General features: G+C 41.1%; 1 protein-coding gene across 1 annotated transcript in view; it reads right to left on the reverse strand.

Moving 5' to 3' along the window:
- Positions 1-16928, reverse strand: part of ATP8A2 (ATPase phospholipid transporting 8A2) — a 697351-nt gene that overhangs the window by 196006 nt on the left and 484417 nt on the right. Inside the window, exons 28-29 of the mRNA XM_064275334.1 lie at positions 14176-14298; positions 12089-12167 (exon numbers count right to left, since the gene is read on the reverse strand). Of these exons, the coding sequence (XP_064131404.1) occupies positions 12089-12167; positions 14176-14298 (202 nt within the window). The remainder of the gene's footprint in view (positions 1-12088; positions 12168-14175; positions 14299-16928) is intronic.

The following is a 16928-nucleotide window of genomic DNA, read 5'->3' on the forward strand; positions in this document are numbered from 1 at the left end:
ACTTGCGAATATTCTACCGCGTCCCCCTATCCCCAAGCCAGCTTCAGTGGCTGAATTCCCTGGGCCTGAGATAGGGCCTGCTGAGCACCTAGTGCCATCCTCCTGGCCTTGGGGAAGGAAAAAATTTGCAACTGGGGTGAAAAGATAATTTGCTAGCTCGACTAACCAGGGGAGCTCAGGACAGAAGCGCCTCCTGTCTAGGCATAAACCGTCCGTGGACTTTGAGCACCTTTCCCTTCTGCATAGACCTGTGTGGGCCTATTCCGGGAGAATAGGCCCTTGTTGGAAGACTCCAACCATTTCAGCTGTGTGGTGGAGAAGTGGGCATTTGACATTTCACATTGCTTTGCCTATTAAACAAGGTCCTCACCTACCCACATCAGGAACCTAAGGACTGGTAGCTCCACTCAGGTGACCAAGCCACCCGTGGCAGGGGTCGAAAGATAACTGGTACCTCTCAGACCTTACAAGCAAAAACTTTGGGTGCCCATGGTCCCTCTGCAGAACCCACCCACCTGCATGCTCTAGGGAACAGGGACATGCTTCCCACAGAGACACTCAGGGGTCAGTTCTCAGCTGCCTGCCTTGTTCAGAGCGTGACCCCCTGCTGCAGTCGGATACCAGTATATACATCAATCACCCCCGTCCCTATAAGACTGTATGACAGAGCCTGTACCACACACTTAATATCAGCTACCTGGAAACCTGAGCTGAATTCATATAAGAAAACTGAATGGACTCCTAGACTGATACACCTGATAACAGCTCTAGCCATCTGGGGACAAGACATCGGAGCTCTAAAGGCAAAAATAACCAAGCTAGCTCACTCAAGCAACCCATAGGGGTATACCAAAACAAAACAAAGCAAGAAGCTATGACACAGTAAGCAAGCATAAACTAATAACTTGTAGCTGGCTAGGAGACAACAGTCAATATTAAGCCACATAAAGAAACAGGCCATGATCACCTCAACAGGCTCTCAAAACAAAGAATCCAGAGATCTTCTACTTGAAAGTGCATTCCTGGAATTACCAGAGCCAGAACACAAAAGTTTAATATGCAGAACCCTTCAAGACATCAGGAAGGAAATGAGGCAATACACAGAACAAGCCAAGGAACACAAAGATAAAGGAACTGAAGAAATTAGAAAGATTATTCAGGAACATACTGAAAAGTTTAATAAGCTGGAAAAATCCATAGACAGACAGAAATCAGAAATTCAGAAGATGAACAATAAAATTACAGAATTAGACAACTCAATAGAAAGTCAGAGGAGCAAAACTGAGCAAGTAGAATTTCAGAACTTGAAGATAAATCACTTGGCACTAATATATCTGAAGAAAAATCAGATAAAAGAATTAAAAAAAAATGAAGAAACCGTAAGAATCATGTGGGACTGTATCAAGAGAAATAGCCTACGAGTGATTGGAGTACCAGAGCAGGGAGGGATAACAGAAAATACAGAGAGAATTGTTGAAGATTTGTTATATCAAGAAAGATGAGAAAACATCTATCCAAGATGCTCATCGAACTCCACATAAGGTAGATCTTAAAAGAAAGTCACCAAGACATATTATAATCAAACTTGCCAAAACCAAAGATAAAGAGAGAACTATAAGAGCAGAGAGGGATAAACGAAAAGTCACCTACAAAGAAGTGCAAATAAGAATAAGCTCTGACTACTCGGCAGAAACCATGCAGGTAAGAAGGCAATGGGATGACATACTTAAAAATTTGAAGGAGAAAAATTGCCTGCCAAGAATCATATATCCATCAAAACTGTCTCTTAAATATGAAGGTGAAATTAAGACATTTCCAGATAAACACAGTTGAGGGAATTTGTAAAAACCAAACCAAAACTACAAGAAATACTAAAGGGAGTTCTTTGGTTAGAAAATCAATAATATCAGGTATCAACCCAAGACTAGAACACTGGGCAGAGCAACCAGAAGACAAACCAGACAGGGAAATCCAAAAAAACAAAGCAAGATTATATATATATATATATATATATATATATATATATATATATAAAAGCTCAAAACAGCGTAACAGCAATGGTATTACACAACAGAAGACAACATTAAAATAATAAAGAGGAACTAAGAAATGTAATCATACACCTTACACATGGAGAGGAAGACACGGCGATACAAAGAAATAAAAGCTAGGTTTAAATTTAGAAAAGCAGGGGTAAATAATAAGGTAACCACAAGGAGACAAACTATCCTACTCATCAAAACAAAATACAAGAAAAAAATAGAGACTCAGCAGAAACAAAATCAACAACAAATATGAGGAAAGGACAATATATAAAGATAATCTGCTCAGCACATAAAATCAAGTGGGAAAAAGAAACTGTCAACAACAGACAAAAAAAGACATCAAAATGATAGCACTAAATTCATACCTATCCATAATTACCCTGAATGTAAATGGACAAAATGTACTAATAAAGAGACAGAGAGTGGCAGAATGGATTAAAAAACAAGATCCATCTATATGCTGCCTACAAGAGACACACCTAAGACTTAGAGACACAAACCAACTAAAACTCAAAGGATGGAAAAAAATATATCAAGCAAACAACAATTGAAAAAGAGCAGGAGTGGCAATATTAATTTCTGACAAAATAGACTTTAAAGTTAAATCCATCAGAAAGGATAAGGAAGGACACTATATAATGATTAAAGGGACAATACACCAAGAAGATATAACCATATTAAATATGCGCCCAATGAGAGGGCTGAAAGATACATAAAGCAAACTCCATCGGCACTGAAAAGTGAGATAGAAGCTCTACAATAATAGTAGGAGACTGCAACGCACCACTTTCGGTGAAGGACAAAACATGCAGAAAGAAGCTCAACAAAGACAAAGAAGATCTAAATGCCACAATCAACCAGCCTGACCTCGTAGACATATACAGAACACTCCACCCAAGAGCAACCAACTATACTTTTTTTTCTAGTGCACATGGAACATTCTCTAGAGTAGACCACATATAAGGTCATAAAGCAAGTCTTAGCAGGATCCAAAATACTGAAATATTACAAAGCATCTTCTCTGACCATAAGGCCATAAAAGTGGAAATCAATAACAGGAAAAGCAGGGAAAAGAAATCAAACACTTGGAAACTGAACAATACCCTGCTCAAAAAAGACTGGATTACAGAAGACATTAAGGATGGAATAAAGAAATTCAGAGAATCCAATGAGAATGAAAACACTTCCTACTGGAACCTTTGGGACACAGCAAAAGTGCTGCTCCGAGGTCAATTTACATCAATAAACGCACCCATCCAAAAAGAAAAAAGGGCCAAAATCAAAGAATTATCCCTACAACTTGAACAAATAAAAAGAGAGCAACAAAAGAAACCCTCAGGCATAAGAAGAAAACAAATAATCAAAATTAGAGCTGAACTAAAGGAAACAGAAAAGGGAAAAAGAACTGAAAGAATTAACAAGACCAAAAGCTGGTCTTTTGAAAAAATCAAGAAAATTGAGAAACCAATGGCCAAACTGACAAAAGAAAAACAGGAGAGGAAGCAAATAAACTGAATGAGAAATGAGATGGCCGATATCACAACAGACCCAATTGAAATTAAAAGAATCGGATTACTATGAAAAATTGTACTTAAACAAATTTGAAAACCTAGAAGAAATGGATGAATTCCTACAAACACACTACCTACCTATACTAACACAAACAGAAGTAGAAAAACTAAATAGATCCATAACAAAGGAAGAGATTGAAAAAGTAATTGAAAAACTCCCAACAAAAAAAAAAGCCCTGGTCCGGACGGCTTCACTGAAGAGTTCTACCAAACTTTCAGAGAAGAGTTAACACCACTACTACTAAAGGTATTTCAGAGCATAGAAAAGGACAGAACACTCCCAAACTCATTCTATAGAGCCACCATGTCCGTGATACCAAAACCAGGTGAAGACATCACAAAAAAGAAAATTATAGACCTATATCCCTCATGAATGTAGATGCAAAAATCCTCAACAAAATTCTAGCCAATAGAATTCAACCACATATCAAAAAAATAATTCACCACGACCAAGTGGGATTCATACCAAGTGGGATTCAGGTATGCAGGGATGGTTCAACATTAGAAAAACAATTAATGGAATCCACCACATAAATAAAACAAAAGACAAGAATCACATGATTTTATCAATTGATGCAGAAAAGGCATTTGACAAAGTTCAACACCCATTCATGATAAAAACTCTCAGCAAAATAAGAGTACAAGGAAAATTCCTCAGCATAACAAAGGGCATTTATACAAAGCCAACAGCCAACATCACCCTAAACGGAGAGAGCCTGAAAGCATTCCCACTGAGATCAGGAACCAGACAAGGAAGCCCTTTATTACCGCTCTTATTCAACATTGTGCTGGAAGTCCTAGCCAGAGCAATCAGGCTAGATAAAGAAATAAAGAGCATCCAGATCGGCAAGGAAGAAGTAAAAGTATCTGTTTTTGCAGATGATAAGATCTTCTACACAGAAAACCCTAAGGAATCCTCCAGAAAACTACTGAAACTAATAGAAGAGTTCAGCAGAGTAGCAGAATACAAGATAAACATACAAAAATCAGTTGGATTCCTCTACACCAACAAAAAAGAATATTGAACAGGAAATCATCAAATCAATGCCATTTACAGTAGCCCCCAAGAAGATAAAATACTTAGGAATAAATCTTACTAGAGATGTAAAAGACTTATACAAAGAAAACTACAGTACACTTCTGCAAGAAACCAAAAGAGACTTACATAAGTGGAAAAACATACCTTGCTCATGGATAGGAAGACTTAACATTATAAAAATGTCTATTCTACGAAAAGCCATCTATACATGTAACGCAATTCCGATCCAAATCCCAATGACATTCTTTAATGAGATGGAGAAACAAATCAACAACTTCATATGGAGGCATTACTGAAAAAGAACAAAGTGGGAGGCCTCACTCTACCTGATTTTAGAACCTATTATACCACTACAATTTTTTTTTTTTTTTATACCACTACAGTGCTCAAAACAGCCTGGTACTTGTACAACAACAGATACATAGACCAATGGGGCAGAATTGAGAATCCAGACATAAATCCATCCACATATGAGCAGTTGATACTTGACAAAGGCCCCAAAACAGTTAAATGGGGAAAAGACAGTCTTTTTAACAAATGGTGCTGGCATAACTGGATATCCATCTGCAAAAAAATGAAACAAGACCCATACCTCACTCCATGCACAAAAACTAACTCAAAATGGATCAAAGACCTAAATATAAAATCTAAAACGATAAAGATCATGGAAGAAAAAATAGGGACAGTGTTAGGAGCCCTAATACATGTCATAAACAGTATATAAAACATTAGTAAGGATGCAGAGGAAAAACTAAATAACTGGGAGCTCCTAAAAATCAAACACCTATGCTCATCCAAAGACTTCACCAAAAGAGTAAAAAGACTACCTACAGACTGGGAAAAAGTTTTTAGCTATGACATTTCCGATCAGCACCTGATCTCTAAAATCTACATGATACTGCAAAAACTCAACTACAAAAAGGGAAATAACCCAATTAAAAAAAGGGCAAAAGATAGGAATAGACACTTCACTAAAGAAGACATTCAGGTAGCTAACAGATACATGAGGGAATGTTCATGATCATCAGCCATTAGAGAAATGCTGATCTAAACTATAGTGAGATTTCATCTCACGCCAACAAGGCTGGCATTAATCCAAAAAAACACAAAATAATAAATGTTGGAGAGGCTGTGGAGCGAGTGGAACACTTCTACACTGCTGGTGGGAATGTAAAATGGTACAACCACTTTGGAAATCGATTTGGTGCTTCCTTAAAAACCTAGAAATAGAGCTACCATACGAACCAGCAATCCCATTCCTCGGAACATATCCTAGAGAAATAAGAGCCTTTACACGAACAGATACATTCACGCCCATGTTTATTGCAGCACTGTTTACAAGAGCAAAAAGATGGAATCAACCAAGGTGCCCATCAACGGATGAATGGATAAATAAATTGTGGTATATTCACACAACGGAATACTACGCATCGATAAAGAACAGTGAGGAATCCATGAAACATTTCATAATATGGAGGAACCTGGAAGGCATTATGCTGAGTGAAATTAGTCAGTTGCAAAAGGACAAATATTGTATAAGACCACTATTATAAGAACTTGAGAAAGACTTTAAACTGAGAAGAAAACATTCTTTTGTGGATACGAGAGGTGGGAGGGAGCAGGGTGAGAGAGGGGTATTCACTAATTAGATAGTAGATAAGAACTACTTCAGGTGAAGGGAAAGACACACAATACAGGGGAGGTCAGCACAAGAGGACTAAATGAAAAGCAAAGAAGTTTCGTGAATAAACTAAATCCTTCAAAGGCCAGTGTAGCAGGGGCAGGTGTTTGGGGACCATGGTTTCAAGGGGACATCTAAGTCAACTGGCATAATAAAATCTATTAAGAAAACATTCTGCATCCCACTTTGAAGAGTGGTGTCTGGGGTCTTAAATGCTAGCAAGCAGCCATCCAAGATGCATCAGTGGGTCTCAATCCATGTGGATCAAAGCAGAATGAAGAACACCAAGGACACAAGGCAATTACAAGCCCAAGAGACAGAAAGGGCCACATGAACCAGCGACTACATCATCCTGAGACCGGAAGAACTAGATGGTGCCTGGCTATAACCAATGACTGCCCTGACAGGGTACACAACAGAGAACCCCTGAGGGAGCAGGAGACCAGTGGGATGCAGACGCCAAATTCTCATAAAAAGACCAGACTTAATGGTCTGACTGAGACTGGAAGGACCCTGGTGGTCATGGCCCCCAGACCTTCTGTTGGCCCAAGACAGGAACCATTCCCGAAGCCAACTCTTCGGACATAGATTGGACTGTACAGTGTGCTGGAGAGGGATGCTGGTGAGGAGTGAGCTTCTTGGATCAGGTGGACACTTGAGACTATGTTGGCATCTCCTGCCTGGTGGGGAGATGAGAGGGTCGAGGAGGTTAGAAGCTGGTGAAACGGACACGAAAAGAGGGAGTGGAGGGAGAGAGCGGGCTGTCTCATTGAAAAAAAGAAAAAATTAGTGGGAGAGTAATTGGGAGTATGTGGCAAGGTATATATAAGTTTTTATGTGAGAGACTGACTTGATTTGTAAACTTTCACTTAAAGCACAATAAAAATTAAAAAAAAAAGGGGGGATAGGGATGGTTTTCAGGGTGTGGACTGTGGAGAAAGAAGAAAAAACTTAAGAACTTTCTCTGTTGGTTAGTATAGTCTCTATCCAGTCTGCTCACTCTTTAATTTCATAAAGAAAATTCTGAACACTTTCCCTTTTCAAATGAAAATAAATTTTCTGTTCTTTTGCCAGTTACCACATTGCAATGCAAGGAACGATGCCCAAATATGCAGACTGGATACACCAATGGGAAACTTGGCACCAAGGCTCTTGATCAATGTCAGCCCCTGCATAGGTGACAGCCCTGGTTCAGCCTAGAATCACTTCTCACACCAAAGAACGGGAGCTGCAGGCAGGTCTCGGCAGTAAGTGAAAGGCTATGATGGTTGGAAGACATCTGATTCACTGATTGCTCGAGTGAAAAAAGTTATTTTGAAACCTGAAATGAATCATCACAAACTTCATCAGCAAAAAAGTGCTTTGAAACTTCTATCCAAAACCACGCAAAAATAAGCGAAGCAACATTCTTGGAAGCATTCTAGGAAATGAACAATGTGCCCACCCCTTTACCAAAACATTTCTTTCTGACAATTATATTGTCTCAAGTGTTCAGTGCTGATATGTATCATGAGAATTTCCTAGCAAAATTCACCACTCTTTGCGACATAATTCACATAGGACCAAAAAACGAAATGTAGCTTACTCTAGGGACCTCAGCCCTGGGTCAAGCCAAACTACCCAGTGCTTCCAGCAGAACCTATGCGTGTGGGCAGGTGTCTGAGACATGGCTCTAGGCAGCACTTGGGGGTGCGGGCAAAGATGTCCTTCTGTTAGATCAGGGTTCCCCATGCTTTTAAAGTGCCCCACTTTATCTCAAATCAGTGCTGTGTTCCTATGCCTCTTTGGGGGTGCCATGGAGTAGATAAGCCAAAAAACCAGTTGCTGTTGAGTTGATTCCGACTCATGTCGACCCCATGTGTCTCAGACTAGAACTGCTCCATAGGGTTTTCAAGGCTGTGACCTTTTGAAAGCAGATTCCTAGGTCTTCCTTCCTAGGCACCTCTGGGTGAGTTTGAACCACTAACCTTTTGGTTACAGCTGAGTGCTTAATCATTTTTGCCACCCAGGGACTCCTATGGGGTGGCTACATCTTCCTAAATGGTAATTAGGAATGTAATGAGAGCTCGTTTATATTTAGGACAGTAAATAAGCATATACGACAGCACATCATCTGATCATTTGCTATAGCTTAGTCCTCTCCAACTTATACTCTTTCTCCGTTTCTACCAGTGTATCCCCCCCTCCCCACAAAAAAATCAAACAAAACAAACCTTAAGGTCTTGCTAGACCCTGTTCTCCCACAGGGTAGTATGAGAGACCTTCTTCAGAGACAAATCTGAGCACATAACCCTACTGCCTCAAACCCTTCATGGAGATGAAAACCTGAATCCCTAATATGGCCTGGCTCTCATGGAACATCTTTGCCCTTCTTTCCAGCCTCTCTCCCCTTTTTCTGTGTCACTGCTGTCTCCATGGGGGATGGGACACCTGACCCCAGAGGGAAATGGGCGGAGACTTACTTTGATTTATGGTTGCCACAGTGATGGGGAAAGAGGGAAGGGACATTTCCTGTCCTGGGGCCAGGGATGCTCACCACCCTGAAATGCTCACCGGAGTGTGGAAAAGAACAGTCCAAGTCCAGCATCCAGGTCCCAGTGAGAGCTACTGCATGTGGCCTCTTTCTAGCTCCTCAGGGCACGTGCACTTTGCTTTGTGCCAACCAGGAATGCTTTTCCCCACCTCCCCCCACTCCTACTTTCCCTACCTGTCCATCCCCTACTCATCCTTCAAGAACTTAAATATCATTTCCCTGGAGAACACTCTTCCCACTGAGTGCTTAACCACTGCACTCCTGTTTATGTCATTACTGATGATCAACTCCAATCTTACGTGAGCACCAAGAGGCCAAGATAGACACTGCCATCTTGCTTACTTTGATATCCATTGTGCCCCAGAGTGCCTGGCACATGGTAGATACGCCATGATTTTTCCTTTCAAAATGTGTTCTCTTCTCTCCTATTTGCTGGGTTTACACCCTCATTAAACTCTCCCCTGTAATACATGGTGTCCTAACTAGGATTCATGCATCCAGTTTTTCCTTCCGCCATTCCCCTTGTAAGACACAGGTAGATTCTTTTTCCCAAATTGCTGTTTAAAACACTCTCCTTGATCTAAATTCTATATTGACTCTTCAGTGCCTAAACAATTAAATCCCGATTTCTTCACCACACTTTCAAATCCCTCTACAATTTAGCTTCCACGCACCTTTTCAAACTTTTCCCCATCTTATACTCTTCAAGTGCTGAACTTCTAGCTTTCCACACCTACCCTTGATTTCTCCACTCTGTGTGGTTCTTCCCTCCACTGATACGCCACCCTCCATTCTTACACATCTAAATCCCACTTGGACTTCAAGGCTAAGCTTCAATTTACCTCCTCTAAGAAACCATTTCTAATCCCAAGTGAAAGGCATCTCTCAGCCCTCTGGAATCTGATAATACTTTACCTGTATTTTACTTGAGGCAGTTGTTTTCTACCTTGTATTAGAGGTATTCATGTACAAATCTAATCTCTTTTCCCAGGCTGCAAACTCTTTGAAGGTAAGACTTGCATTGGTTCATTTACTTATTACCCTTAGAATCCACCACAGGGTCTTGGCCAGAAATATTCCATGAACAAATAAGGTTAATGAGCAATAATATAATAATTTTTGTTTTAAATATTCATTTAACTAGTTAGAGGAAGTCAACTAATGAACAAGAACACCAATGGGCTTCTGTTGTTCTGTGCCAATTATAATTAATATTTGCAATTTACCTCCCCTTAAACAATTTCACTCAGCAGGTTATTGTTTTAGAACAAAACCCTTACCCTGGAGGTTTAATAAATATAATGAAATAATGACATTTGATGATAATAACTGTTATAATAAAAACTGAAAAAAATCATCCTATTGGCTGGCTGCTGGTTAACTTTCCAAATTTAGTGGGAAGTGGAGGAGTTGATAAAGGCAGAGGAGCCTCTGGGTAGTGCAAGGTCAACATGCTCACTGCTAACCAGAAGGCTGGAGGTTTGAGTCCACCAGAAGCACCTTAGAAGAATGGGCTGGTGATCTACTTCTGAGAAATCAGCCACTGAAAAGCCTATGGAGTACGGTTTTACCCTGCACACATGGGGTCACCATCAATCAGGGTCAACTCCGAGTTGACTGTTGGGAGTCCATCTCCTTTTAAACTTATACCACACTAGGTGGGTGAATGGATTTCCATAATGGGATTTAGGGAAATTATAGCATTCCTTCATACACTGTAAGTGACAAACTCAAAACATGTGATCACAACAGGATTAGAAAACCACTGTCTGTAGAGTCAAATGGGGCCACATTAGTTCCTTTTGTAGCAGGCAAGTAGATGGCCACCTTGTAAAACTTCTGGGTAGAGTCCAAAGGCAAGCACATCCTGAGTTAGGAACGCAGTACAACGTTTGGAGAAGAAGTGAAAGGGGTCTAGAGACTACTTGTATCCAGTGCAAGCCATTCGTTTTCTCTTCCTAAGTATGAAAGGCTGAGGTCAGGTGCAAGAGGACACTTGCTGTTACGCTCATCGGGCATCTTGTTTCCCACCACTGCTCATCCCAGTATAACGGTGGCTCCTTCTATAAGCAACACGTTATAGCTTCTAGAACCAAGTCACATTCAATACCCTCATACTTGCAAAAAACTTACTTAGCAAAACCATTTTGAAATAAACAGACTCTACTCTGAGTAAAGTTGAGTCCCAGGAAAGCTTTAGGGTTAAAAGAAAATGATTCCCCCAGAATGCCTCTTTGTGGATAGAGCTAGAGGCAAGGAATTTTATTTTCTGATTGACTTAGGGAGCCTCGAAGGAAAAAGAGGTCTGATGAAATTGAAAGAATAGGTCATCTGGTATCACCTACTGGCTGTGCACACGTTTTCTCTAATGTTCAGTATTTCATAGGTTAAGGAATATCAGTGAGAATGAATCATTTCTGTTTGAAACATTCAACACATTGACACAGAAACAAAGAAGCTTGGAAACATTATATTCTTTGGCTCTTTGAACAATAAAAGGCCTTGTCTCCTCAACATTTGGAGTAATTTTTCCCAGGGGGATTATTACTGTTTGAATGGGATGAAAGAGTAGCATTCTAGTGATACATTTTCAGTTTCTGAGACTACAGATATATTTCTTTAAGAGGCAGTGTTTTGGATCTAGTAAGAAGGGCCGAAAAACACAAAGAACACACCAGCTTTCTCAAGTCTCCTCTGCTGGCTCTACAGAAAGTCTAAGTCCTATTTGGAGGATTAGTCTTCAAGCTATAACTTGGAAAAGTCTATCTCCAGAACACAAGATGCTCAAAAAACTAGGTACAGGTTAAACTCTTAAGAACTTTGCGATATTCTGCATATAGTCATGTGAGACTTGCAAAATGAAACTGCACATAATTAACAGAAAACTTCGGACTCATGCACAAGGGGCATTGACATTTTATGGTGCTCTGGATCCCTGACTCAAACATTTATTGAAAATTAAGCTTAGAATTCCTAGTATTTAACTACCCAGTCCATAGTAAAGAAAATGGAATCTCAAGGCCAGAACTGATGAAACTTAAAAGCCATAACCTGGGGACTAGCTATCATTTGGTTTTAGGTACGTTTTTGCACTCAAGTTTGTTCTTGGGATCTCTAGCTCTGCAGAATTGGAAAAAGAAAACTGAACACGCTGGCACCAGAGAGACTGAAAAGCTGACCAGAGGGACTTGCTGACAGTTGAAATCATGAAGCCGTTACCATGCTCCAGCGCTTTCATGGGAAACCAGAAGAGGATGAGGGAGTGGACCAAGGCGTTGATGCAGTGACCCCAGAAAACCTACGGGAAAACAAACCAAGGGAGTCAGGAGCTGCCCACATCACTTGACCTCTGCCTAACTCTCCACAAACGCCTCATTGTGAAGGGTGCTCGTGGGGTGTTGCTCAGCCCCAGAAGGAGTATATTATTCTTGGAGTTAAAAAAAACCCCAACTATTTCCTCATTTTTTACATACAAATGGCTGGACGATCTCCAGATAACACTGCTTCAGTACAAAGACCGAACTTTGTATATACACACACATATACATAGACAAACACACACCTTGTCCACATTTGAAAAATGAGCTAAGCCTGTGCACTTTCTAAAAGCATTAAAAGCATTTTACACGTAAATTCTTACACAAAATTCTTACTCTTTCATTTTACTCAAGTTCCCTTTTCTTTAATTTCTAGCATTTTGATTAAGATCACGCATGTTTTAAAATTCTTTTTATTTTAGTGCTTGAAAGGTCAAACAAAAGAACACCAGGTTTAGTGGATTCTAAACTAGCGTTTCGTTAGTGCATTTCAATCATGTCTGAAACCACTGAGTGGATAGAACTAGTAAGCTAGATTGAGTTTAATCAAAAATTTACAAGCTGTTCTGGGGTTTGTCATATAGTTTGATGCTAAGTAATGGGAGGGACAACAGAAAATAGTGAAAAACATTATTATAAGAGAGTGAGGTTTTTCCAGTGTTCAGTGTTCATCCTTCCCTATCCTTCCCTGGCTGCTCTACAAAAAATGTCTTCAAGGTGCCTGCAGATAAGTTGCAGGGCATTCTCAGCTCTGCTATCTTTTATATGAGTCCCTTGCCTACTTCTACTTACCAACCTGCATGGCCTTTGATTTCTAACTCTGCAGGAAACAGATTCTATCTATGCAAATAATAAAGAACAAACAGGCCATATTTTCCCATTGACAGAACTGTAGTAAACAAGTTCTGATCAAATGAGCTACCCATGTCTCACTGCGGATGGAAGACAGTAGTAGGATCAAAAGGAGCCCTTACATTTTTTCCCAGTCTCAGATCTGCTATTATACCTTCCCAAGAATAAGGCGGCTCTGAAGAAAGACTATAACCAGTACCTGGCTCTAAAACAAGGCCTTCAGAGACTGTTCCTTATTGAGGACTGGGGAGGGACATCCCCATATCATCCTTACTAAGGTCCCACAAGCTACTTAAGCAATCAGGAGCACAACCAGCTCACGCGATTTTAACTGAACTGGGCATCTGAGCCTCTCTTATTCTCCCCTGCACGAAAGCCTAATACAGGCACATGGCCAGGCCAGGTGTGTTCATATCATGCGTCCTCTGTCTGTCCGCCAGACACCTTCTCTTTTGGCTGGTGGCCCTCAACCCTCTTCCACTCTTAGTCGTGACCAGCAGGCTGGGGGACAGACCCCTTTGCCAATGAAGACTAAGGAATCCATTTAACACCTATTCCAGTTTTTTCTGGGTCTTCTCAGGATTACCTAGGCTTTTTTTTTTTTTTTTTTGGTCTAGGTGGTTTATCTTCTCTGATTCTATAGTCTGAAGAAAAATATCCATGTCTGACTTGACTGCCGTGTTTGTATCTAGCCAGTTTTACTCACTGGCTAAATAAACCTTTTCTTTTAGATGAAAAGTCAAGCAGCTGTGGCTGGAGGGCTCTGGAGGGGCTAATTCCTAGTCCCGCTAGACACAGGGCTTTATGAAAGTGTGAGGGGGCTCCCTAATGGTCGATCCTACAGGAAGTGGGCCATGGGTGCGGCTGCCCACGTAAATCCCAGAGGCAGATGAGGAAAGATGTCAACAAACTGTAATTGAGAGAAACACCACATACAACATGGAAGCCGCCTTCCCAATTTGGCATTTCTGGTTCACTGAGCTTGCTCTATCGAGCAGGGAGGGCTGTGGTCTTACTGCTTTTCAAATTTTCTCTCTAAAGCTTCAGACCTCTCCCAGGCAGATGACTGGAGCCGAAAGAGCAAAGGCAGGGCTTATGCCTACTTGAGGGGACAATTTGCAGCGAAGTTGTATTTACCTTGGTGTTGAAGCCTTCAGCATTCTGGGTAATTTTGTAGAGCTGTGGAAACCTGAGCATGCTCTCCTGAGTACAAGACCTCTCGAAGATTCCCAGAGTGAAGGGCGGCAATGCCGTGAAAATCTACACAAAGAACAATGACCCATTAGAGCAGGCCCTTTTGATTCACGCAGTGTGAGTGTTTCAGTTCTATGGAATGATGATTTAATTTCCAGTCAAGCCCAAACCTGAGAGTCCATGATTCACAATTCTCCAGACACCCTCCAAGCAAAAAAAATAAACAAAAGACCATTTTTAACTGTTACATAATCAGCATAAAATAAATACACTGAATGCTGAAAACAGCATAATAAATATTTGATCAGCCACCAAATCTTGCTAAATTAACAACTACCTCCCTTTGTAAGGAAACCCTGGTGGCATAACGGTTAAGTGCTATGGCTGCTAACCAAAAGGTCAGCAGTTCAAATCCACCAGGTGCTCCCTGGAAACCCTACGGGGCAGTTCTACTCTGTCCTGTAGGGTTGCTATGAATCAAAATTGACCTGATGGCAACAAGTTTGTTCGGTTTTTCTTTTTTTGGTTCCTTTTATAAAACTAGCGATGACTGAGAGTCACACCACAGTGAGCTTTGTGAACTGATGTCCTGTTTTCTGTTGGTGCTAGCTGAGGCACAATTTTGCCACTTTGCATACTGGTGTTATACTCAAATTTCAGGGAGCACAGTGTACTTCACCCATTTATTTGCTCAATGGACATTTATTGGAAAGAAATTCTGGTGCCACTGTGATAAGTACCAGGTATTTAGAGATTCAAAAAAGAAGAAAGAAAAAAGAGAGAAAGGAAGAAAAAAGAAAGGAAGGAAGGAAGCAAGGGAGAAGGGAGAGGGAGGGAGGAAGGGAAGAAAAGAAAGGAAGAAAGGCAGGCAGGCAGGAAGGAAGGGAAGGTGGTCTTTCATCTCCAGGAACTGAGTCTATTGCAGAAGTAAGGATGGAGGTAGCAGGGACTGGGACGTGAATATGTACAAACAGTGCTCTGCCAAGTTATTAATGGGAGAGGGAATGAAGAAGGAGAAGGGAGAGTCAAAAAAGGATTCTTGGACCACAGAGCATCTGACCTGCAAGGTAGGGCACCCATAGGATTTGGCATGATGATCATGGATGCTGGTGACAGGGGTGCAGAAGGAAGCACCTAGTGTAGCCCCCCCTCAGAGTCTCAGGTATGAATGAGCATGGGGTATGGGGAAAATCTCTAAGATGTACAGGATGGCTAGATGAGGATGTGGTGGAAGACAAGCCTGGAGAGGAGATCAAAGCAACCTCAGATGAGCAATGAGTTCTTGAGCCAGATGGTGCCTGGCTTCTAAGACTTCTGTTTACCTGTATGTTACAGGGGCGTGACATGATAATGCTGCGCTTTAGAAGGATGAAGCCAGGTGCTGAAGAAGGGGTTTGGGATGCAGGTATCATTTCAGCTTGGCAGATGCTAGGATCCCATGGGTTCATACAGACTCCTTGGCATCAACCAAATCCATACCCACAAACCCAGCAAGCTCTCCAGCCAGCCCATGGAAATTGGCAGTATGGCTTGGAGAGAACTCTGAACTCATAACTTATATCATTTATTTGGAGACTGAGGATATGAGCCAGAGAAAGAGGCCTTTGACACAGCTGTCCAGTTAAAGCAATCGGAGAGGTGGTGAGTAAGGCCAATAAAACCCTTGTGCTCGGCACTCACCTTAAGGCAGAATGGAAAATAGCCCTGGAGTTCAAGACCTTACAAAGACTTCAAGGAGAAAAACATCCAGAGTTGTTGTACTGCTGGTCACAACTTTTCTATTTTCTTTGACTTTCTCCTTCTACCTACTTCAATTTCTCCCCCTCAGTTTACCATTAGGCTAACAACCTAGTAGACTAGTTGCCTTGGAGTCGCTTCAGACTCCTGGTGAGCCCATGTGTGTCAGAGTAGAACTGTGCTCCACAGGGTTTTAGAGGTTGATTTATTGGAAGTAGATCACCAAGGCTTTCTTCCAAGGTGTCTCTGGGTGGACTAGAATCTCTAATCTTTCCGTGAGCAGCTGAATGTGTTAACTGCTTGTACCACCCAGGGATTCTAAAAACCTAGCATGCCCTGTCATGTTTTCACCCTGCCTATAGATCCTATGGAAACCCTGGTGGCATAGTGGTTAAGTGCTACAGCTGCTGGCCAAAAGTGGGCAGTTTGAATTCACCAGGTGCTCCTTGGAAACCTTGTGGGGTAGTTCTACTCTGTCCTATAGGGTGACTATGAGTTGGAATGAGTCAATGGCAATGGGTTGTTTTATTTCATTTTTTATAGCATCCTACACACAAATATGTAGATTGTTGGGGCTCATGATTTGTTTTAAAAAGGGGGCTATTATACACCTTTTTCTTCATCATACTTTTCTCCCTAACATACATCATGGCAATCCCTCCAAGTCGACACTAATGCAGTCCTTTCAAAGCTGACCTAATAATTCATGGTAGAGACATACCGTATTTTTTCAACCATACACCTCCTGGTAGGCGTTCATCTTGTTTCCCATTCTTTGTTACCACGTAATTACGTAATAAATATCTGTAATATATTGTACTGTATATACTTGTTCTTTTATTTTTATGGGAAGCATTCCCAGGAGTAGGATTGCTGGGCGTAAGGATATTAGACGCTGCCTGACTGCTTTCAAAAAAGGTTTCAATCGTTTACCTTTACTTGCAAAGGACAGCTGTAAC

The sequence above is a fragment of the Loxodonta africana genome, chromosome 23 (assembly GCF_030014295.1).
Source record: "Loxodonta africana isolate mLoxAfr1 chromosome 23, mLoxAfr1.hap2, whole genome shotgun sequence".
Classification (NCBI taxonomy): Eukaryota; Metazoa; Chordata; class Mammalia; order Proboscidea; family Elephantidae; genus Loxodonta; species Loxodonta africana.